Below are 17322 nucleotides of genomic sequence, written 5' to 3' on the forward strand. Positions count from 1 at the left end.
TTTCTAGATTATATAACTCCATATTTTCAAATTCTAAAAAAAATTGTAGTTGCCAAAAACTCCCCAAATATGCCTACATACGACGTAAAGTTATGAACCGCCCCACTAAAGTCTTGCTTTATGTGAAAAGAAAAAAATGATTCTGCAGCATAATACAACCTACTTATCAATAACAAATGTATATATTATTCTTGGAAAAAGTCTACTTCACCCCTGAACTATCGGGTTGGTTTACTTAACCTTCTAATATATAAAACTGAATATTCCATCCCATAAAGTAAAAAAACTAGATCAAATAACCTCCTGAAGCGGTTTTGTAGGTGGTTTTGCCATGTAGATGCTGATGTGGTAGCACTATAAGTTGTATGGCACAAAAATTGATCCATTAAGCCCAAGTTGAACCAAATGTTTCTTTTCACTCATTGACCCACAATCCTAAAAGTTACATTTTATCATTAATGTTTATCATCCTCAAGCCAGTTCACTTATGGAAAAAAAGTACTGAACTGATTACCACCTTGTCACTGCCCCCTCCAAACTCCACTTGGCCAAAACCACCACTATGTCATCATGTACTCAGCAAAACCACCTATAAAATCACTCTATGGGGTATTTGAACTGGTTTCATACTTTAGGGGTGGAATATCCGGCTTTATACATTAGGAGGTTAAGTAGACCAATCCAGATAGTTCAGGAGGGTGAAGTAGACCTTTTCATATCCTTAATAATAATAATAATAATAATAGCATGTTAATAATACTTTTGCGATAAGATAGTATATGCACCTGATAATACAAAAGCCCGTGTTTGCCACGTCAGCTATCCTATCCGTCTAAAATACCTAATCCAGGACGGCTGCTACTCTACTCTAAAGTCCACAACCTGGGGGAGTCCAGGTCAAAACCTTTGACTCCCAACGCCGGCCTTCTCTTCTCTTCTCGCCGCCGCCTGCTTTCTATCCATTTGCTCAAACTCTCCATCGGATTCTCCAACAATCCTTCCTGTCGTCTGAACCAATTAATTGTGCATCCCTATTTTGGATTGGGATTATGTTGAGATAATTAATCCAATTTTTATATGCAGGAGATAATTACGTTGAGATAATTAGGGTTTATTCGGATCTAAGGTATTTTGAAGGATTCCTGGAGAAAGACCGTAGATAGGAAATATTTTCTATCCCTTCGTTCAGCTCACCCAAATTGATCACAGGAATATCAAAGGGATATTTCCTTTGCTACGGTTCCTAGAAGAAAAATACATGAAGACAAAAATCCACCCGGATCTCATGGTTTCAATTCCTGTACATGAACATGAAGACCGATGAAAAGCATGACTTCGGTTCCATTAATAAGTGATGCTCTATCGGCTAAGCCTAATATGCCAGCTAGTTGCATGATTTAACTGTAATTACACTAATTAAAATTGTGATATTTCTATTTTTTTCATTCCTTTATTTTACAATCCTACGATCCGAACAAGCGCTCAACTTATAATCCTCCGTTTTACACGTACATTACTTTTCTTTTCTTATACTTTTTCTTTTCAGCGTTTTCCTATCCCGTGAACCGAATAAGCCCTTAGCTTCTGTCTGTCCCCAAATATTTATATGCAGGAGATACTATTTGCATCTTTTTGGACTCTACTTTTGCTCTGGACAAATTTCAAGCTACTGATCGAGATCCCATATTCCCATGCAATCTGATGAAAAGGGATAGCAAGTTTAGCGGCATGAGGTCCCGTTTGTTAGAATTTCACAGAGAGTACTGTTTGTTAGAATTTGATACGTACATTGTGTGCTACAGTTTTCTTCTGCTGCATTAATTCGATGAACAATACTCTTTGTGCTATCTAAGCCAATGTTATCTGATCTAATGATAGTTAGCACGACTGCTAAAGTTGTAGCCATACTAGCAACTGCAGGTATTTTAATCCGAATCGACTACTGTATATAATCTGTGTGTTCTGCTGCCTGCCAACCATGTACTAGAATTGCTTTTCATAAGAGGGGGGAGAAAAACAGTGGAATTCTGCTGCAGTACGTTTTATTGGCAGTACCGCTTTGCATGTACTCCCTCTGTCAAAGAAAAACCAATTCTCCAGTTTTCGTGTCTAACGTTTGACTATCCGTTTTATTTGAAAAATTTTTAGAAAATTAGAAAAAAATTAGTCATACGTAAAGTACTATTTATGATTTATCATCTAATAAAAATAAAAATATCAATCGCAAATTTTTTTAATAAGAAGAATAAAAAATTATAGGTAAAAAGTGAAAAATTGATTTATTTTGGGACGGAGGGAGTATGCACTTTGGGAGTAACTGTAGGCTTCGTGCCGGCGCGTTCGAAGTTGGCACGATGGCTAATCCAATCAAAACATAAAACGAAGAAAGTTATTAGTATATGATTAATTAAATATTAATTTATGTAAACTTGAAAAATTGATTAATTTGATTTTCTAAAATAACTTTCATATATATTTTTTAATAAAAACACCCTGTTTAGCGGTTCGGAAACCATGCATATAGAAAAAGAGGGAAAAATATTTCTCATTGGCGCTTGTGAACGGCCTCTTTATAGAGCATTTTAGTAGCTTATCATCTTATTATTTTGATAATCATCTAAAATAGATTTTTTATTAATTATCATTTCAACAAAATATCCATATTACATCATCATATATATACTTTGTAACCACTCCCTCCCATATTGTTATTCTATTAAATGTGATACTCCTGAAATTTTATCATATTGATGCTTTTTCTATTTTCACAGAGATTTTTTTCTTGGTTTTGCACACTGCTTGTCAAACTATTAAACGGTGCATTTTTTTAAAAAAATCTATATATGAGTTTATCATCCCATATTTCTAATGTAGATTTTTGACTTTGCAGTACATAATTCCATATTTATATCACTAAATAGGTATTAAAAAATTAGAAAATCTTTCATCTTCATCTAGAAGAAAAAAGCGCAATCTAGTTCCTTTAGTGAAAAAGATGATGTAGGTTAGAAATTGTTTAGTGGAATTTTTCCAATCAATTTTTGATATGTATATAACGGTTCGAAAGTCATAGGTTAGAGCTTACATCAAAAGTAGATTAGTGATAAAGATGACGAGGGATTACGACATAAGACAAAATGTCGCCTTCAGACATAACTAGTTTTACTTGGTTACTACCACCTGATTTTTTATGGGAATTTCACTTTTCAAAAAAAAAAAAGATTAAAGTTTGATCGTTAGTTTCTGATAAACGTATATTACTAATTAATAACTATAAGATCAACATTGTAGAAACACAAATTAAAATATAAACCATTTAGTACACTAGATTTTGTGCGCTAAATATACTTTTGAATTGCTAAACCATCGATCAAATTCCAGGAGTGAGCTTACGCCTGTATACAAGCGACTGCGTTTGCACCATATTTGCTGAAAAGACAAAAACGAATCAAAGAAAAAAATGAATTTCGATAAATCAAAAAATATACTCCTCAATTTTTTTAATTGAGGTCGTTGACTTTGTATTACTACCTCCGTTTCATAGTGTAAGATTTTCTATCGTATCCTAAATTCATATAAATATCCATAAATCTAGATAAATATATATAAAGAATATACATTGGTTAATAAATAAATCTAAACATAGCTAAAACTTCTTACATTATGAAACAGAGGGAGTATTTATGTTTGACCCTTTATCTTATTCAAAAAATTTATCTAAATATATAAAATTATAAATATTTTGAAAGTTACTTTAATCATAAATTAAATCACAATAAAATAATTAATAATTACATAAATTTATTATTTATTGAATAAGACGAGGGTCATAAAAAGTTAATGTGGTCAATTAAAAAAATTAGAGGAGTAAATCGCAGTCAAACCAACGGGTCAAAGGAAGCATACGTTTCCCGTGGGCAAGAGGAGAATTCAAAGCAACACTCTTTGCGACGCCACCCGTTAATTTTTCAACCCAATTTTAATTAATTAATTAATTTTGTGTGTATATATATATATATATATATATATATATATAAACTCTTCGAATTAAGCTGAGGCGACGCCGCGTCACCTTCCCGACCCCCGCCTCCCTCTTCCTCCTCCTCCTCCTCGAACTCATCAAAGCCTTCTCCCCGAAATCCCGATCGATCGATCCGTCTACCGCTATAAATTCGTCATCTCCTCCTCCTCCTCCTGATCCCAGCGACCTGCACGCATCGGCTTGCATCAGCATTTCTTGGATCTTGTTGTGGCTGGCTGATTGATTGATTGGTTCATTGGTTGGCTGCTCGTGATCTTTGAATCCGAATCTCTCTCTGTGTGTGTTGGAGAGCTTTGGTGGTGTTGGTTTTCTTGGTCGGCGACGATGGTGGCGGCGGCGGCGGAGCAGGTAGTGGCGGGGCTGAGGGAGGAGTGCGCGACGCCGGCGGGGCGGCTGGATGAGGTGGCGGCGGCCATGGCCGAGGAGATGGCGGCGGGGTTGGCGGAGGAGGGCGGCAGCAAGGTCAAGATGATTGTCTCCTACGTCGACAGCCTCCCCAATGGGTAACTAATTACTTAGCTAATCACTAATCACAGCTTCTCTTGTTTCCTTTTCATCACTCTTTTCATTCAGCTGTCAGTACTACTTTTTACCTCTCTCCTGTCCAGGAAATTTCTTATCTTTTCATTAGAACATGATTTTCTTCTCATTGTTTGGCTCTTGGTGGGTAGTTGGGTGCCATGAACAGCAGCAGCAGCTAGTCATGGTTCAGATGGTCTGATGAAAATCTTTGGTTTGTAGGATTGATTTGCAAGCTTCTTTAGTTCCCTTGGTTAATTAGACGGTTAATCGGACGATAATCACATAGTTTAGAGTTTAGTTGGTGTTCTTCTCCTGATTTGCTTCAGTGTCGGTTGCTACCTTGAGCTATTGCTGGCTTGTTGCCACCTGCATTCAGCTGCCATTGCCACTGTGCCAGTGACACGGCGTCGTGTCTCGTGGCCAAACAAGCTGAGATTATATTAATCACAAGCACATAATTTCACCTGCTTTTTTTTTCACCGTGCTCTTGCGTGTCCATGCGCGTGTCAAATTGCCCGCACTCGTGTCACCCGTGCCCGCCTTGCGTGCCTGCGTGAGAGCGTGTCAAGGCGTCCAATTACAACTTGCAGAGATGCAAAAGCAGAAAAGATGCATCCTTTTGATTTTGCAATTAGCAGAAAATTGATTATGCTAAGCTCGCTGCCAAGACAGAGCAACTGCAGAGCAGCACTGGCTGTATTCTTACTGCATTTCTGCAGACGCATAAGCTGAAAAGTTTCCTTTTTGAATGATTGACAGAAAAAATTATATCTTTAGCAATCTCGTTGCCGAAATAACATAATAGTGGAAAGCAGTAACCTGTGTTGTGCTATGTGTCTTTCTTCATACGAAAAGGCAAAAAAAAGTTTTTTTAAAAATTATTTTTGAGGTTAGCAGAAAAGGGCTTTTGACAAGTTTGCTGCCAAAACGACACCATTGCAGAACAGCAATGTGTATGTGTCTATTACTGTATTTCTACAAAATGACTCAACTGTGTATTACACTATTACTGTATTTCTGCAAATGCAGAAGGAGAAAGATTTCTCCTTTTTTCCTTCTGCGATTACTAGAAAAAGGCTTATGCAAACCTAGCTGCGAGAGCAACACAGCTGCATAACAGCAATTTGTGTTACTGTAGCTTTTCATGATCAGCTTGACCGAGAACCCTTTGTTGTCCTACATAATGTAGGAGCGAAGAGGGCTTGTTCTACGCACTTGATCTTGGAGGAACAAACTTCCGCGTCCTGCGTGTGCAGCTCGCTGGGAAGGAGAAGCGAGTCGTCAAGCGCGAATCAAGGGAGGTCTCCATCCCTCGTCATCTCATGTCCGGCAATTCCTCGGTGAGCATATCCACACTAGATTCCACAGTTTCTATAGTGTCATAAGCTTTTGGGTGAATCGGCTAGTAGTATTATAAAATTTGTAAGACATCTCAGCAAGAGTTCTGTTTGATGGGAATCTTTGTGATATATCTGTGGTACCATCTCAGGAGCTGTTTGGTTTCATTGCTTTGGCGTTAGCCAAGTTTGTTCATGACGAAGGTCACAATACCCTATTTGACAACAAGCAAAGGGAACTAGGGTTCACCTTCTCTTTCCCAGTGAGGCAGACATCAATTGCGTCAGGGACTCTTATCAAGTGGACCAAGGCGTTCTCTATTGATGATGCTGTAAGACTTCTCTCGATTTCTCAATTTGTCGCATATCACTGCCATCAGTCATTATATATAAAAAAAATCACAACATCAGTATCATGGCAAATCTGTTTGTTACATTGTTATGTGAAATACTGTTAGAAAATTTTCACTAGTTTAGTTTTCTGAGATTAGTACTTTTTTGGAATATGACAGGTAGGTGAAGATGTGGTGGCCGAATTGCAGATGGCCATGGAGAAGCAAGGTCTGGACATGCGTGTTTCCGCATTGGTTAGTTCTGAAACGACCTGCTACATATCAGCACTCTTCTTGGACAAGCGAAATTTGTTCTTATGTTAAGCTTGACATTGTTTATTCACTGCTTTAGATCAATGACACCGTTGGGACATTGGCGGCAGGAAGCTACTATGATGAAGATGTTGTTGTTGGTGTGATCTTAGGGACTGGCTCAAACGCCGCATATCTTGAGAAGGCAAGTGCCATCCCCAAGTTGGAAGGCGAGTTGCCAAAATCAGGAAACATGGTAAGGATTTGAGACTTATCAACAAATAAATGGCCGGTACTGCATTGAATCATATATCTGTATTTGGATTTCTCTCTCACCGCACTTTCTGCATTGCAGGTTATTAACACAGAATGGGGTAACTTCTCATCACCCTGTCTGCCATTGACAGAATATGATGAAGCACTAGATAAAGAGAGCTTAAACCCTGGAGAGCAGGCAAGTTTCCCCAGAGGATTCAGTACTCCTCACTTGTCAAAGCTTTACCCTTGTTATACAAAACTGTTACCTGTTGTCTAAAAAAATACTAACTTGCTTTTCCAGATCTTTGAGAAATTGATTTCCGGAATGTACCTAGGTGAAATTGTAAGGAGGGTGCTTCTTAAAATATCCTTGCAGTCTTCAATTTTTGGCAATGTCGATCAGACCAAGCTCAAAAGTCACTTTATTCTGAGGTATATTTCTTGTTGAACTAGACAATGCCTAAATTGTGTAGTAATCTTATTGATGTGTAAGCTAGGCAAACTAAGCAATTTGCTGAGAATATTTATAGGATCACATTGGAGTTTCACCGACGATCCATAATAACCAGTAGTTTAGTAGGGATGAAACTTTTGGCTTTGCAATTTTCCTAAATGAGAAAAACAACATGGATGCAACATGTGCTGACTTATTCTCTCTAATGGCATTCAGGACTCCTGATATTTCTGCAATGCATCATGATCAAACACCTGATCTGAAGATTGTGGCTGAAAAACTTGCAGATAACCTGAAGGTAAACTTCATCCGTGAATTTAGCATTAAACCGCATCCCCTCTATTCATTCTGTACACACAGACACATTACATGGCATGCACGCTTTGCAGATCATAGACACGTCCTTAGAAACAAGGAAGATGGTTGTTGAAATCTGCGACATCGTCACCAGAAGATCTGCCCGTCTGGCTGCTGCAGGGATTGTAGGGATCCTCAGGAAGATTGGGAGAGGCAACCCTAACGACAAGCGAAAGTCGGTTATCGCCATCGACGGCGGCCTGTATGAACATTACACAGAATTCCGGCAGTGCCTGGAGAGCACGCTGACAGAGTTGATCGGAGAAGAGGCGTCCAGGTCGGTGACTGTCAAGCTTGCAAACGACGGGTCAGGCCTTGGAGCTGCACTGATCGCAGCTGCTCACTCTCAGTACCTGAAATGATCCCTACAATTCAGAGTTCCAACTTTTCTCAGTGATTCTTGCTGTTGTTGGACTGCAGTAAAGTTATGTATGTTTCGATGGAGTTTGATGGGACTCCACAAACAAAATTTCCAATGAAATAGTAGAAGCCAAATGTGTTGGTTTTTGTTGCGATTTCCAGTTTCTAGTCGAATTCACCTCATGAGAAATGGACTCTGAACTTTTTTTTGTCAGTTATTTTTGGTTCTCAACTTCAAACATAACATAACACAATCTACACTCCTGGTGGAAGATCATAACCTAGAAATATTTGGCATTACTATTGGCATTTTCAGGTGGCTAGGATCTCCTATATTAATTAATCTGCCAAAGAATGCACAGGTGGTATCATTCAAGCACTTAAAAGGTTACTGACCAGATCAACTGAAAGGAAAGGAAAAGAGTGCCATAAATTATTAACTTGACCAACTGAATATTAAGGAAAAACTGGCACATACAACTGAACGGAAATTTCAGGCCCCATTTAGTTACCGAAACAAAAAATTTGATGATATCACGTCGAATGTTTGGACACGTATATGCAGTATTAAATTTAGTCATAGAAAACCAATTACACAGATTGTGTCTAAATTATGAGACGAATCTTTTAAGCCTAATTATGCCATGATTTGACATTACGGTGCTACAGTAAATATTTGCTACTGACTGATTAATTAGACTTAATAAAGTCGTCTCATAGTTTTCTGGCAGAATCTGTAATTTGTTTTGTTATTAGACTACGTGTAATATTTCAAATTTATGTCTATATTCCATGTGACAACCAAACCCAAAATTTTTTTCAAACATTCTCTCAGTTCATAGACTGCAACGACGTGTGAAAAAGACTGACATGCTTTGTTTGGAAGCTTCTCTATGACAAGTAGGTTCCACTGTAATACTGCTCACTAACATGTAGGCCCAATATGCATATGGGGCCCACATGGCAGTGAGCAGTAGTAATGCACAAACTTTGTTTCCTTGCCTACCAGTGATGATTGATGATTGGTATTATCTGCAAAGATGGAGTCCTGATCGTCTCCAGTACTACATAAGCAGTGCCAGGATGGTGATCTCATTTGATTACTACTGCCTTGATGATTTCTCAGTCAGGTTGGAGCTACGGCCTTTCTTTCTGCAAGGCCCAGTTTTGTTGGATTGGGCCCGAGAAGAAAGGAAAGGCCGTTTTACAACACGGTCGTCCTACTTTTTTTTCTTGGTCCAATTTGATAGGCACTGCTAATTTTTTAGCGTTACTTAGATTCATACGAATACTAATAAATCTAGATAGATATATAACTTATATATATTTATCAATTGATAAATTTAGATAAGTCTATAAAGTCTTACTATATGAAGCGAAGGTAGTAGTATCAATTACCATCATAAAAACTATGGAGTCATAAAGTTACTAAAATACCTGAGTTATTAACAGGTGGGCTTAGGCCGCACGTGTCATTTTAACAGATATAATATATACTTTTTTATTGATCAAACGTTTGATTTGCTTTCTTCCGTCAACACGTGTGGAATGTATGAGGGCTAACGAGATGACGTGTACGAGCTTTTTGACTTGCATACACGTTTTCATATTGTCATCCAACAGCAGTGATCGGATTTGATTGATGGAAATAAAATTTTTAAACATTTGATCACTAGGCAGACCATATAACGTGTTTTGCAACTCATCTATTTTTGCGATTGTATTTTTAATTTTTTTTTCTTTTCTTTATAAAATGAAAGATGCAAGGGACCTACACACCACTGCACCGTGCACATATAAAATCAAGTACTCCCTCCGTAAAAAAACTTATTTTTAGCCTAACTCATATATAAAAAGACAAAAGCATAAATACAAGAATGTCTTTAACTTCTTCAAATCTTAAGTCATTTGTCTGGCCGAGAAGAGAGCTTCACGCTGCCACGCTTGGGATGTGTAGTGCTACTGGGGCTGCGTTAGAGAAGTTCAATAGTACAGTCAACTGCTAACTCTAATTTATTTATAGTCAATCTAATAATCAATTTATTTAATAGTTATCTATAAAACATTAATACATGGTCTCACATATCATATACCCACGGCGTCTTGGAGCCCGTGTTGTGCTATAGCTACAAATTAGTAGTCCACTTTTTCTTTTTCCTATCTTTATCTCTTTAAAATATGTTTATAGCCGACTTATAGTTTACTATGATATCTGCTCTTAGGAAGGAGGGGTGTAAGTTAACTTATCTATCACGAAAAACGTAGCAATATATCAGTATATGATTAATTATTTATTAATTATTAAAAAATTAGAAAATAGATTAATTTTTTAGTAAAAAATACACCGTTTAGCAGTTTGGAAATCGTGCGCGCGAAAAACGATTTAACGTAGCGGGGGCGAACGCGGCCTAGTTATTTTAGAGTTAAATTTTGGTGGAGTGGTGGGTTGTATTTACGGTTTTTCATCCAAATATTTGGAACCACTTTCAAACGCATGTATTTTATAGGATTTTCCTAGAAATTAGCCAGTTAGGTTTATTCTCGTAAAAATCTCCAAGATTCAAAAGAGGCCTTGGATTTCTGGCCTGTTGCATCATACGCCTGTCCAGCTGATGAGTCTGTTCAGCCAGCTTCATAACCGTTTAAAACTTTTTCTCGGAAAAAGATATATTTTAATTCTTTTGACCATCTTTTAAAATTTTTGCAAACATGATGAGCCATTAGCAAACACTATATCATTTTGCATTTTGCTTTTGTTTATGCATATAAGACAATTTAAATTTTCAAAATTAAATTTAAAGTTGATTTTAGGGTTTTTATTGAAGTTTATTTTCCTGCCTTCGCAAATATTGCTAATAATACATGAATAAAATTATATTCGTAATTATTTTTTATTTATAAACATTTCGTCATCACCCAAAAATAAATATTCCATCCATTTCACATTATAAGACTTTCTGTGTTATTCCTGTGTATGCTAATCAATCTAGACACATATACAAAATACTAGTAAAATACTCATGCTTTTTGTTATGAAAATGTATTACAAAATGTTATAGGAATTTTTTATCAACCATACTAATATGACTTGTTTGAACCAAATATAGACTATTCTACAATATCAAAAAATATCATGGGCTAATTTGTCAAAGAACCGTAGAAAGCAATGGGATAATAGTATATATATACACACATTAACATATGAATGAATCCAGACATATCCATAAGGTCTTAAAATATAAAACAGATAAAGTAATATTTAGGCCATGTTCGGCATAGGGGCATGTTGATGTCAAAAATGTGATCTGACGTGTCACACACGAAGGTCTGAGAGTCAATCTTAGATAGCTCCAATGCAGGACCTAAATTATTAGATGGTGCGCGGGTGTGCTAGTCAATTTGATCCTGCAACTGACAAGATAAACAGTAAAACAAGCCGATCGGCTATCAAGCCGATAGGTAACTAATAATTCAGCCGATTGAATGTTGGTGCTGTGACGGTTAGCCGATAGGCAGAGCAATCGGTTGTAAAAAGCTTGGATTGGCTAGAAATACGATAGAAATAAACTTGAAATAAATATTAGACCAACATAACCCGCCAAGTCTCTTATTAATCTTAGTCGATCGGATAAGCCCCTATAACCAGGTCGAACTAGACATACAGAGATTGGACTTAACTAAGACTATGTAGTCGAGCACGATATGATTATAGGAAACATGAAGATAGATAAGTCTAATAAATAAACCGACAAATTACTTGGAATAAACAATAAATCATATGTTACGATTGGCTAAAACCAATTTGCATGTAATTCTCATAAGCCAATACAACATAAATAACTGCCGATCTAAATAAATCAAGCCGATTGATGTAGAAATAATGCAGTAAAACAATCGGCTACTTTATTGATGTAAATATGATAAGCATGTAGATCGGCAAAAATTATCGGCTATAGACGGCGGACAAACAACCAAGATCTATAAAATACCTAGCCCAGATTGCTAAGAATAATCATAGAAGATCGGACCCAACTGAGACAGTTCAAGATTAAACCTAGCAATATCAGGATAGGTACTAAACAGATCTAGATTGCTAAAGCCAATGAGCCGATGACTGGTAACTTATTGGCTAGTACTCCGATAAAGCAATGAACAAAATATATCGATCTGATATAAATCATCTGACAAACGTAACCTACTATATCGGACTGAACCGAGACAGGACTAGATTGAATATGTCAAGCAGCAAATATCAAACCCACGTAGATCGTCCAAAGTGGTCGACCAGATCAACTCAAAACACAAAAGTGATCTAAGTTGAAACCGATACGATAACTAGCAATCGCACAACTAGATTAGAAGATCAGACCGAACCAAGACAGTTCTAATCTAGCCGAACGATTACCGTTGTCCGGCGGAACGTAGGACTTACCCCTCCGTCGGAGATCGAGACGATGCAGCCCAACGTCAGGTGCTAAGTTCCACCGAAGTTGAAACCTCGGTTAGGAGGGTGGCGATGCGTGAGAGTAATTGATCTATTGATTGATATAGATAATTTACAATGACCCCAAGTATACATATTTATACTCTCGGATTAAGGCTAGGTCGTGTTGGACACGACATACAACTCCTAATCTATACTATTATAAAAAGCGGTAATGATTCTGCCATGCGTATATGAGATATGATAATATATGTTTCTCACTGGGTTGTGGCCCCACGCGGCAACCTCTGTATTCTACCTGCCCCGCGCAGAACCAGACCAAGTTGAGTCCTTGGTCCAATGGATAAGATTACCTGTCTCCGGTTCGATCCCGCCTAGCGCTCGTGTTATTTCCTTTTCTTTAGCCGGAGCTGTTCGATCCTGCCAGGCACTGCAGCCGTTTCGTCTTTGTTCTCGTGCCAGCCCAGGTCGATACGAATTTTTCTTTCAACACCCTGATTAGAGGTAGAGCCCAAATAATTAATTTTTTGTAACATTGTTTGTTATTTTTTTATCATCAAATATATCAACACAATATAGATTGAAAATTTTATAACCAAAAAATTGTCCACTAAAAGTTTCTCAAAATATATCATTATTATTGTGATTTTAGAGTGGATTATTTTGATGGTTGAGCAAAGTTGATGAGCAAAATATTTTCACATACAAATATTTTATTTATGATAAAGTTTATGAATAGAATTTTTATTTGTGTTTAAAGTTTATTAATATCTATGCATAAAGTTTATGACTACAAGTAGTACTCACATATTTTCCAAATAGAAAAACTGAAAAACTGGTCAAGGGATTAGGGATTGGCATAGAAGCGAGGCAAGGCCAATAAGATTAAAGTGCATTACTTCAGTTTAACTTGATTAAATATATTACACTTCTCAATGTTTTCAGTTAATTACATATTCTCTCTTAGTATTTATAAGGTTAGTGTGAATGCAATTCAAGTATTGAGCTATGGAGCACACACACGTTTGGTGGAAAGGGGCAACGCGCATATCAACAAATGTTTCAGATTTAGTCAAAATATGTTTAAATTTTAGAGTTAATGTGCGTTTGGTGTGTAGGACTTTCTTATCTCCATGAGGAGTTAGAAACAAGGATTATCCATAGAGAAGAAAAGGAAAAGAAGGAAGAGTAAAATAAATAAGAAATGAAGAAGAAGATAAGAAAGAATAGAAGATAGAAGAAAAAAAGGAAAGATAAAATAAGGAGAAGCTAAAAATTCAGAATTTAAATTTATCATATTTCATATGGTTCACATAATTAATTAATTAATTAATTAATACCGAGTTGTATATATATGTTTTAGCGGTTTCTTTAATAGGTAATAATTTTTTTACTCGGAGCAAAGCACAGGCATGGTTGCTAGTACATAAAAAGAAATAACAAACTAGTCCTATGCGGACTCTATCTCTAACTCCTACTAGATAAAACACACACAAGTCCCGATCGGACTCTAATCTTTTAGAGATAAAATAAAATCCTAACTAACTCTAATTAACAGATAAATTTACATCACCAAGCCTTGGTCTTCACGATTTCCTGTCGGATTCAAACTCTTTCGGATAAAATTTCTATCGGCGATTGCGCATTTCCTTATCCGCATCCAATATAGAAATTTACCAAATTTTGTTGTTAACAGGGCATAGGTTAACTTATGCGCATGACGAAAAACGTAGTAATAGATTAGTATGTTGTTCGGCGTAGGGGCATAAGTTAACTTATGCCTAGAACGAAAAATATAGTAATAGATCAGTACATGATTAATTAACTATCAATTATTTTAAAAAGTATAAAATAGATTAATATGATATTTTTAAATAACTTTCTATAGAATTTTTTTTGTAAAAAATACACCGTTTAATAGTTCGGAAAACGTACGCGAGAAAAACGAGGGAGACTTAGTTAACTTAGAGCAAGTACAGTGGCAGGCTATAAGTCAGCTATAAGTATATTTTGAAAAGATAAAAGGAGAGAGAAGAGAGGGGTTACTAATTTGTAGTCAGCTGCAGCACGGGCTCCAAGACACCATGTGTATATGAGATATGATAATGTATGCTTTATATGTAACTATTACATAAATTAGCTATTAGATTGACTATAGATGAATTGGAGCCAGTAGTTAGCTATACTATTAAACTTGCTCTGGTCATGGCCGAATGTGGCCTTAGGCCTTGTTTAGTTCCTAAAAATTTTTTCCAAAAACATCACATCGAATGTTTGGACACCTAAATGAAACATTAAACATAGATGAATCAAAAAACTAATTGCACAGTTATGGAAGAAATCTTTAGATGAATCTTTTGAGCCTAATTAGCCCATGATTAGCCATAAGTGCTATAGTAACCAACATATTCTAATGACGGATTAATTAGGCTCAAAATATTCGTCTCGCGGTTTCTAGGCTGACCGTGAAATTCGTTTTTTCATTCATGGGCAAAAACCTCTTCCGATATCCGATTAAACATTTGACGTGACACTTCTTCCAAAAATTTTCTCGATCTAAACACCAACTTAGTTGGACTTCAAACCATTTCCGTTCTAAAACCAAATGTTACTGAAGCGACAAGCGAGCCAAACTCTGACGAATAGCTACAAACAATTCCAAAATCAACCTGCGTTTCATACTCCCTTGCTCTCTGAATCACCTTCGCTGATGCTTCACGAGAATCGCAAGCAAGAAGCCAAGAACAGCGAGCAGCGCCGCTGTGCATGGCCAGCAGGCAGCAGCACTGACAAAGACACCTCAGACAGCATCAACGCTTAACAGTTTGTACAGCTTGCATAAAAGATATGAACATGATCCTAACAATTTCTTTCCATCCTCGATTCCATCTTGCTCTAGTCGATAACAACATCATGATTCCCAAAACAGATGCTTGTGGCGCAACTTTTTTTTTGTACACAAAATCTTCCAAGAACGCCATGAGAAGAAACAGAGGTATCGCTATGCAGATGTGGTGGTTCCAGCTCCAAAGCGATGATCACTCGGCCGCTGCCCTCTTCCTGCTCGCTGATCGTAGTCGTAGCTGCAGACGAGATCAAGAACGAATCACGGGGTCAGAAATCGATCGATTTCTGAAGGAAAAAGAAATGGTGGAATGGAAATTTTCGTCAGTTTGGAGGGAGCCCAAGCTCACTGACCGACGAGGCGTTCATGTCGGAGCTCCTCAGCACGCGCAGCCTCTTCGCGGCGGCGATGAACATGCTGCAAGCAAGAACGGCGTCAGCAATGGAGAAAGATGGTGGCATTTTGATGGTATGATGGCGTGATGTATTATGTATGATGGATTGATGGCATCGGGTTCGGGGCTCACTTCCATGGCACGTCGCCGACGAGCATCTGGTCGCCCTCGTCGTCCTCGTAGACGAGAGCGTACTCGCCGCCGCTGCCGCCGTCCAGGATCCCGGTGCAGCAGCTCACGCCGGTGGCCGTTGCGGGGTCCCTTCGCGCTGGCGACGCAAAGCGAACCGTGAGGAGGTTGCTGGTGATGATGATAATGTAGAAGAGAGCTGCGACGGTACCGGCGACGAGGAGGCCGCGGAAGAGACGGTCGACGGCGGCGGAGAGCTCGCCGTAGCTGCCGTGCGCCGCCAGGTCGACCTTCCGGCCGATCGGGACGCCGTCCACGTTGACCTTGACGAAGTGGCCCCTCTGGCCGCCGACCGCCGCCGCCGCCGCGGCCTTGCCTCCCGCGCCGTCGTCCACCCTGTCCCCCTGCGACGACGGCTTCGACGACGACGACGCCAGGTTCCGCCGGAACGAACGCACCGGCGGCCACCCGACGACCGGACCCGCCGGCCTGCTGCACAAACCACACCAAACCACCCACAAAACCACCATCTTTTAGCACCAAATTGGCCACTCAGATCACCCCAAACACTGCGACCAGATTGCTCACTTGTGTTCACAACACAACGCAACCACGAACAAGAAAAAGAAAAGATCATCACCTTCCCTTGAAGCCACCGCATGATCCATTGGCTCCAGCAGCAGCAGCACTCGCTCTGCTCTTGCCCTCCAAACCTGAAACCAAATTAACACACGGTTTCAGGCTAAAGCAGCGAGCTTTTGAGCAAAGATTGATTAGAACCGAAGAAGAAGAACAGCCGGCAGGGAAGAAGCGAGCTCGATCTACCTGGTTGGGCCGGCGGCGATGGAGCGCCGGAGAAGTAGGCTGGGAGGCCGAGGCTGAGCTCAAGGCCCCTCTCTTCTCCCTCCTCTCCAAACCTGCCACCATTCCAAGCCATCTCGAGCAAAGTGGAGCACTACGAGTGTACTACTACTCATCAAGTGTGAAGTGTGGGGTGACTGGAGCAGAGCAGGGATGGGGGAAGCATATATAGGGAGGTGAGGTGAGGTGAGGGCAGTGAGATGGACAATGGACATGGAAATGGACAGCAAGCTAGCAGCTCGGAGAAGGAAGAAGACTGCGGGAGAGGAGGTAGCAGCAGGCAGAGAGACCGAAAAGGTCAGGTAGGCATTGAAACGAAGGGATTCTGCAGGTGCCAAAGCAGTGGCAGCACTGACCTTTCTCCCGGAGAGCTCCTGCTCTTCGATGGCCTTCTATATTTTTTTCGCACGTACATTTTCCGAACCAGGTATATTTTTTATAAAAAAATTTTATAGGAAAGTTATTTTAAAAAATCATATTAATATTATCCATATTTTTTAAAAAATAATAACTAATTAATCATACACTAATCTACTACGTTTTCCGTACCAGGGATAAGTTAACTAAGACCCACCCCGGTCTCCACTGCACTGCACCCAGCCAGCTCTCCCTCTACTACAGTACTCCGTCCATTCTAAAATAAACCAGTCTTTTATTTTTTACTTATAATATTTATAATATTGGCTCTACGTGTTATATAAAAAAATTATGATTAATATTTTTGTTTTTTATTAG

At 38.7% G+C, this 17322-nt stretch overlaps 2 protein-coding genes across 3 annotated transcripts; one reads left to right on the forward strand and one right to left on the reverse strand.

The window, feature by feature from the left end:
- Positions 1-4076: 4076 nt before the first annotated feature.
- Positions 4077-8067, forward strand: LOC102714644 (hexokinase-7). Its single transcript, XM_006654059.3, has 9 exons — positions 4077-4545; positions 5754-5904; positions 6054-6233; positions 6414-6488; positions 6586-6741; positions 6841-6939; positions 7045-7175; positions 7414-7495; positions 7587-8067. Exons 1-9 carry the CDS (start codon positions 4367-4369, stop codon positions 7914-7916), a joined length of 1383 nt encoding a protein of 460 aa, XP_006654122.3. The 5' UTR covers positions 4077-4366; the 3' UTR covers positions 7917-8067.
- Positions 8068-14861: 6794 nt separating this feature from the next.
- LOC102714917 (auxin-responsive protein IAA16-like) lies at positions 14862-16909 on the reverse strand. Of its 2 annotated transcripts, none has more exons than XM_040524430.1 (6): positions 16552-16909; positions 16367-16439; positions 15938-16215; positions 15730-15865; positions 15557-15620; positions 14862-15441 (listed from the first exon to the last, which is right to left on the reverse strand). In XM_040524430.1, the coding sequence occupies exons 1-6, from the start codon at positions 16661-16663 to the stop codon at positions 15397-15399; spliced, it is 708 nt and encodes a 235-aa protein (XP_040380364.1). In that variant the 5' UTR covers positions 16664-16909; the 3' UTR covers positions 14862-15396. The 2 variants fall into 2 exon arrangements, with proteins under 2 accessions (XP_040380364.1, XP_040380363.1); XM_040524429.1 differs by having other exon boundaries at positions 15938-16218.
- Between the last annotated feature and the right edge of the window lie 413 nt (positions 16910-17322).

Source organism: Oryza brachyantha, chromosome 5, assembly GCF_000231095.2.
Source record: "Oryza brachyantha chromosome 5, ObraRS2, whole genome shotgun sequence".
Classification (NCBI taxonomy): domain Eukaryota; kingdom Viridiplantae; phylum Streptophyta; class Magnoliopsida; order Poales; family Poaceae; genus Oryza; species Oryza brachyantha.

Bases quoted from the DNA above. Each gene is read 5' to 3' on its own strand.
- LOC102714644 (XM_006654059.3), top strand. From the start codon at position 4,367: ATGGTGGCGGCGGCGGCGGAGCAGGTAGTGGCGGGGCTGAGGGAGGAG. The intron at 4,546-5,753 runs GTAACTAATTAC...TACATAATGTAG, and splicing joins GTCGACAGCCTCCCCAATGG to GAGCGAAGAGGGCTTGTTCT. The intron at 6,742-6,840 runs GTAAGGATTTGA...TCTGCATTGCAG, and splicing joins TGCCAAAATCAGGAAACATG to GTTATTAACACAGAATGGGG.
- LOC102714917 (XM_040524429.1), bottom strand. From the start codon at position 16,663: ATGGCTTGGAATGGTGGCAGGTTTGGAGAGGAGGGAGAAGAGAGGGGC. The intron at 16,440-16,551 runs GTAGATCGAGCT...ATTTGGTTTCAG, and splicing joins ATCGCCGCCGGCCCAACCAG to GTTTGGAGGGCAAGAGCAGA. The intron at 15,621-15,729 runs GTGAGCCCCGAA...TCTTGCTTGCAG, and splicing joins GTCGGCGACGTGCCATGGAA to CATGTTCATCGCCGCCGCGA.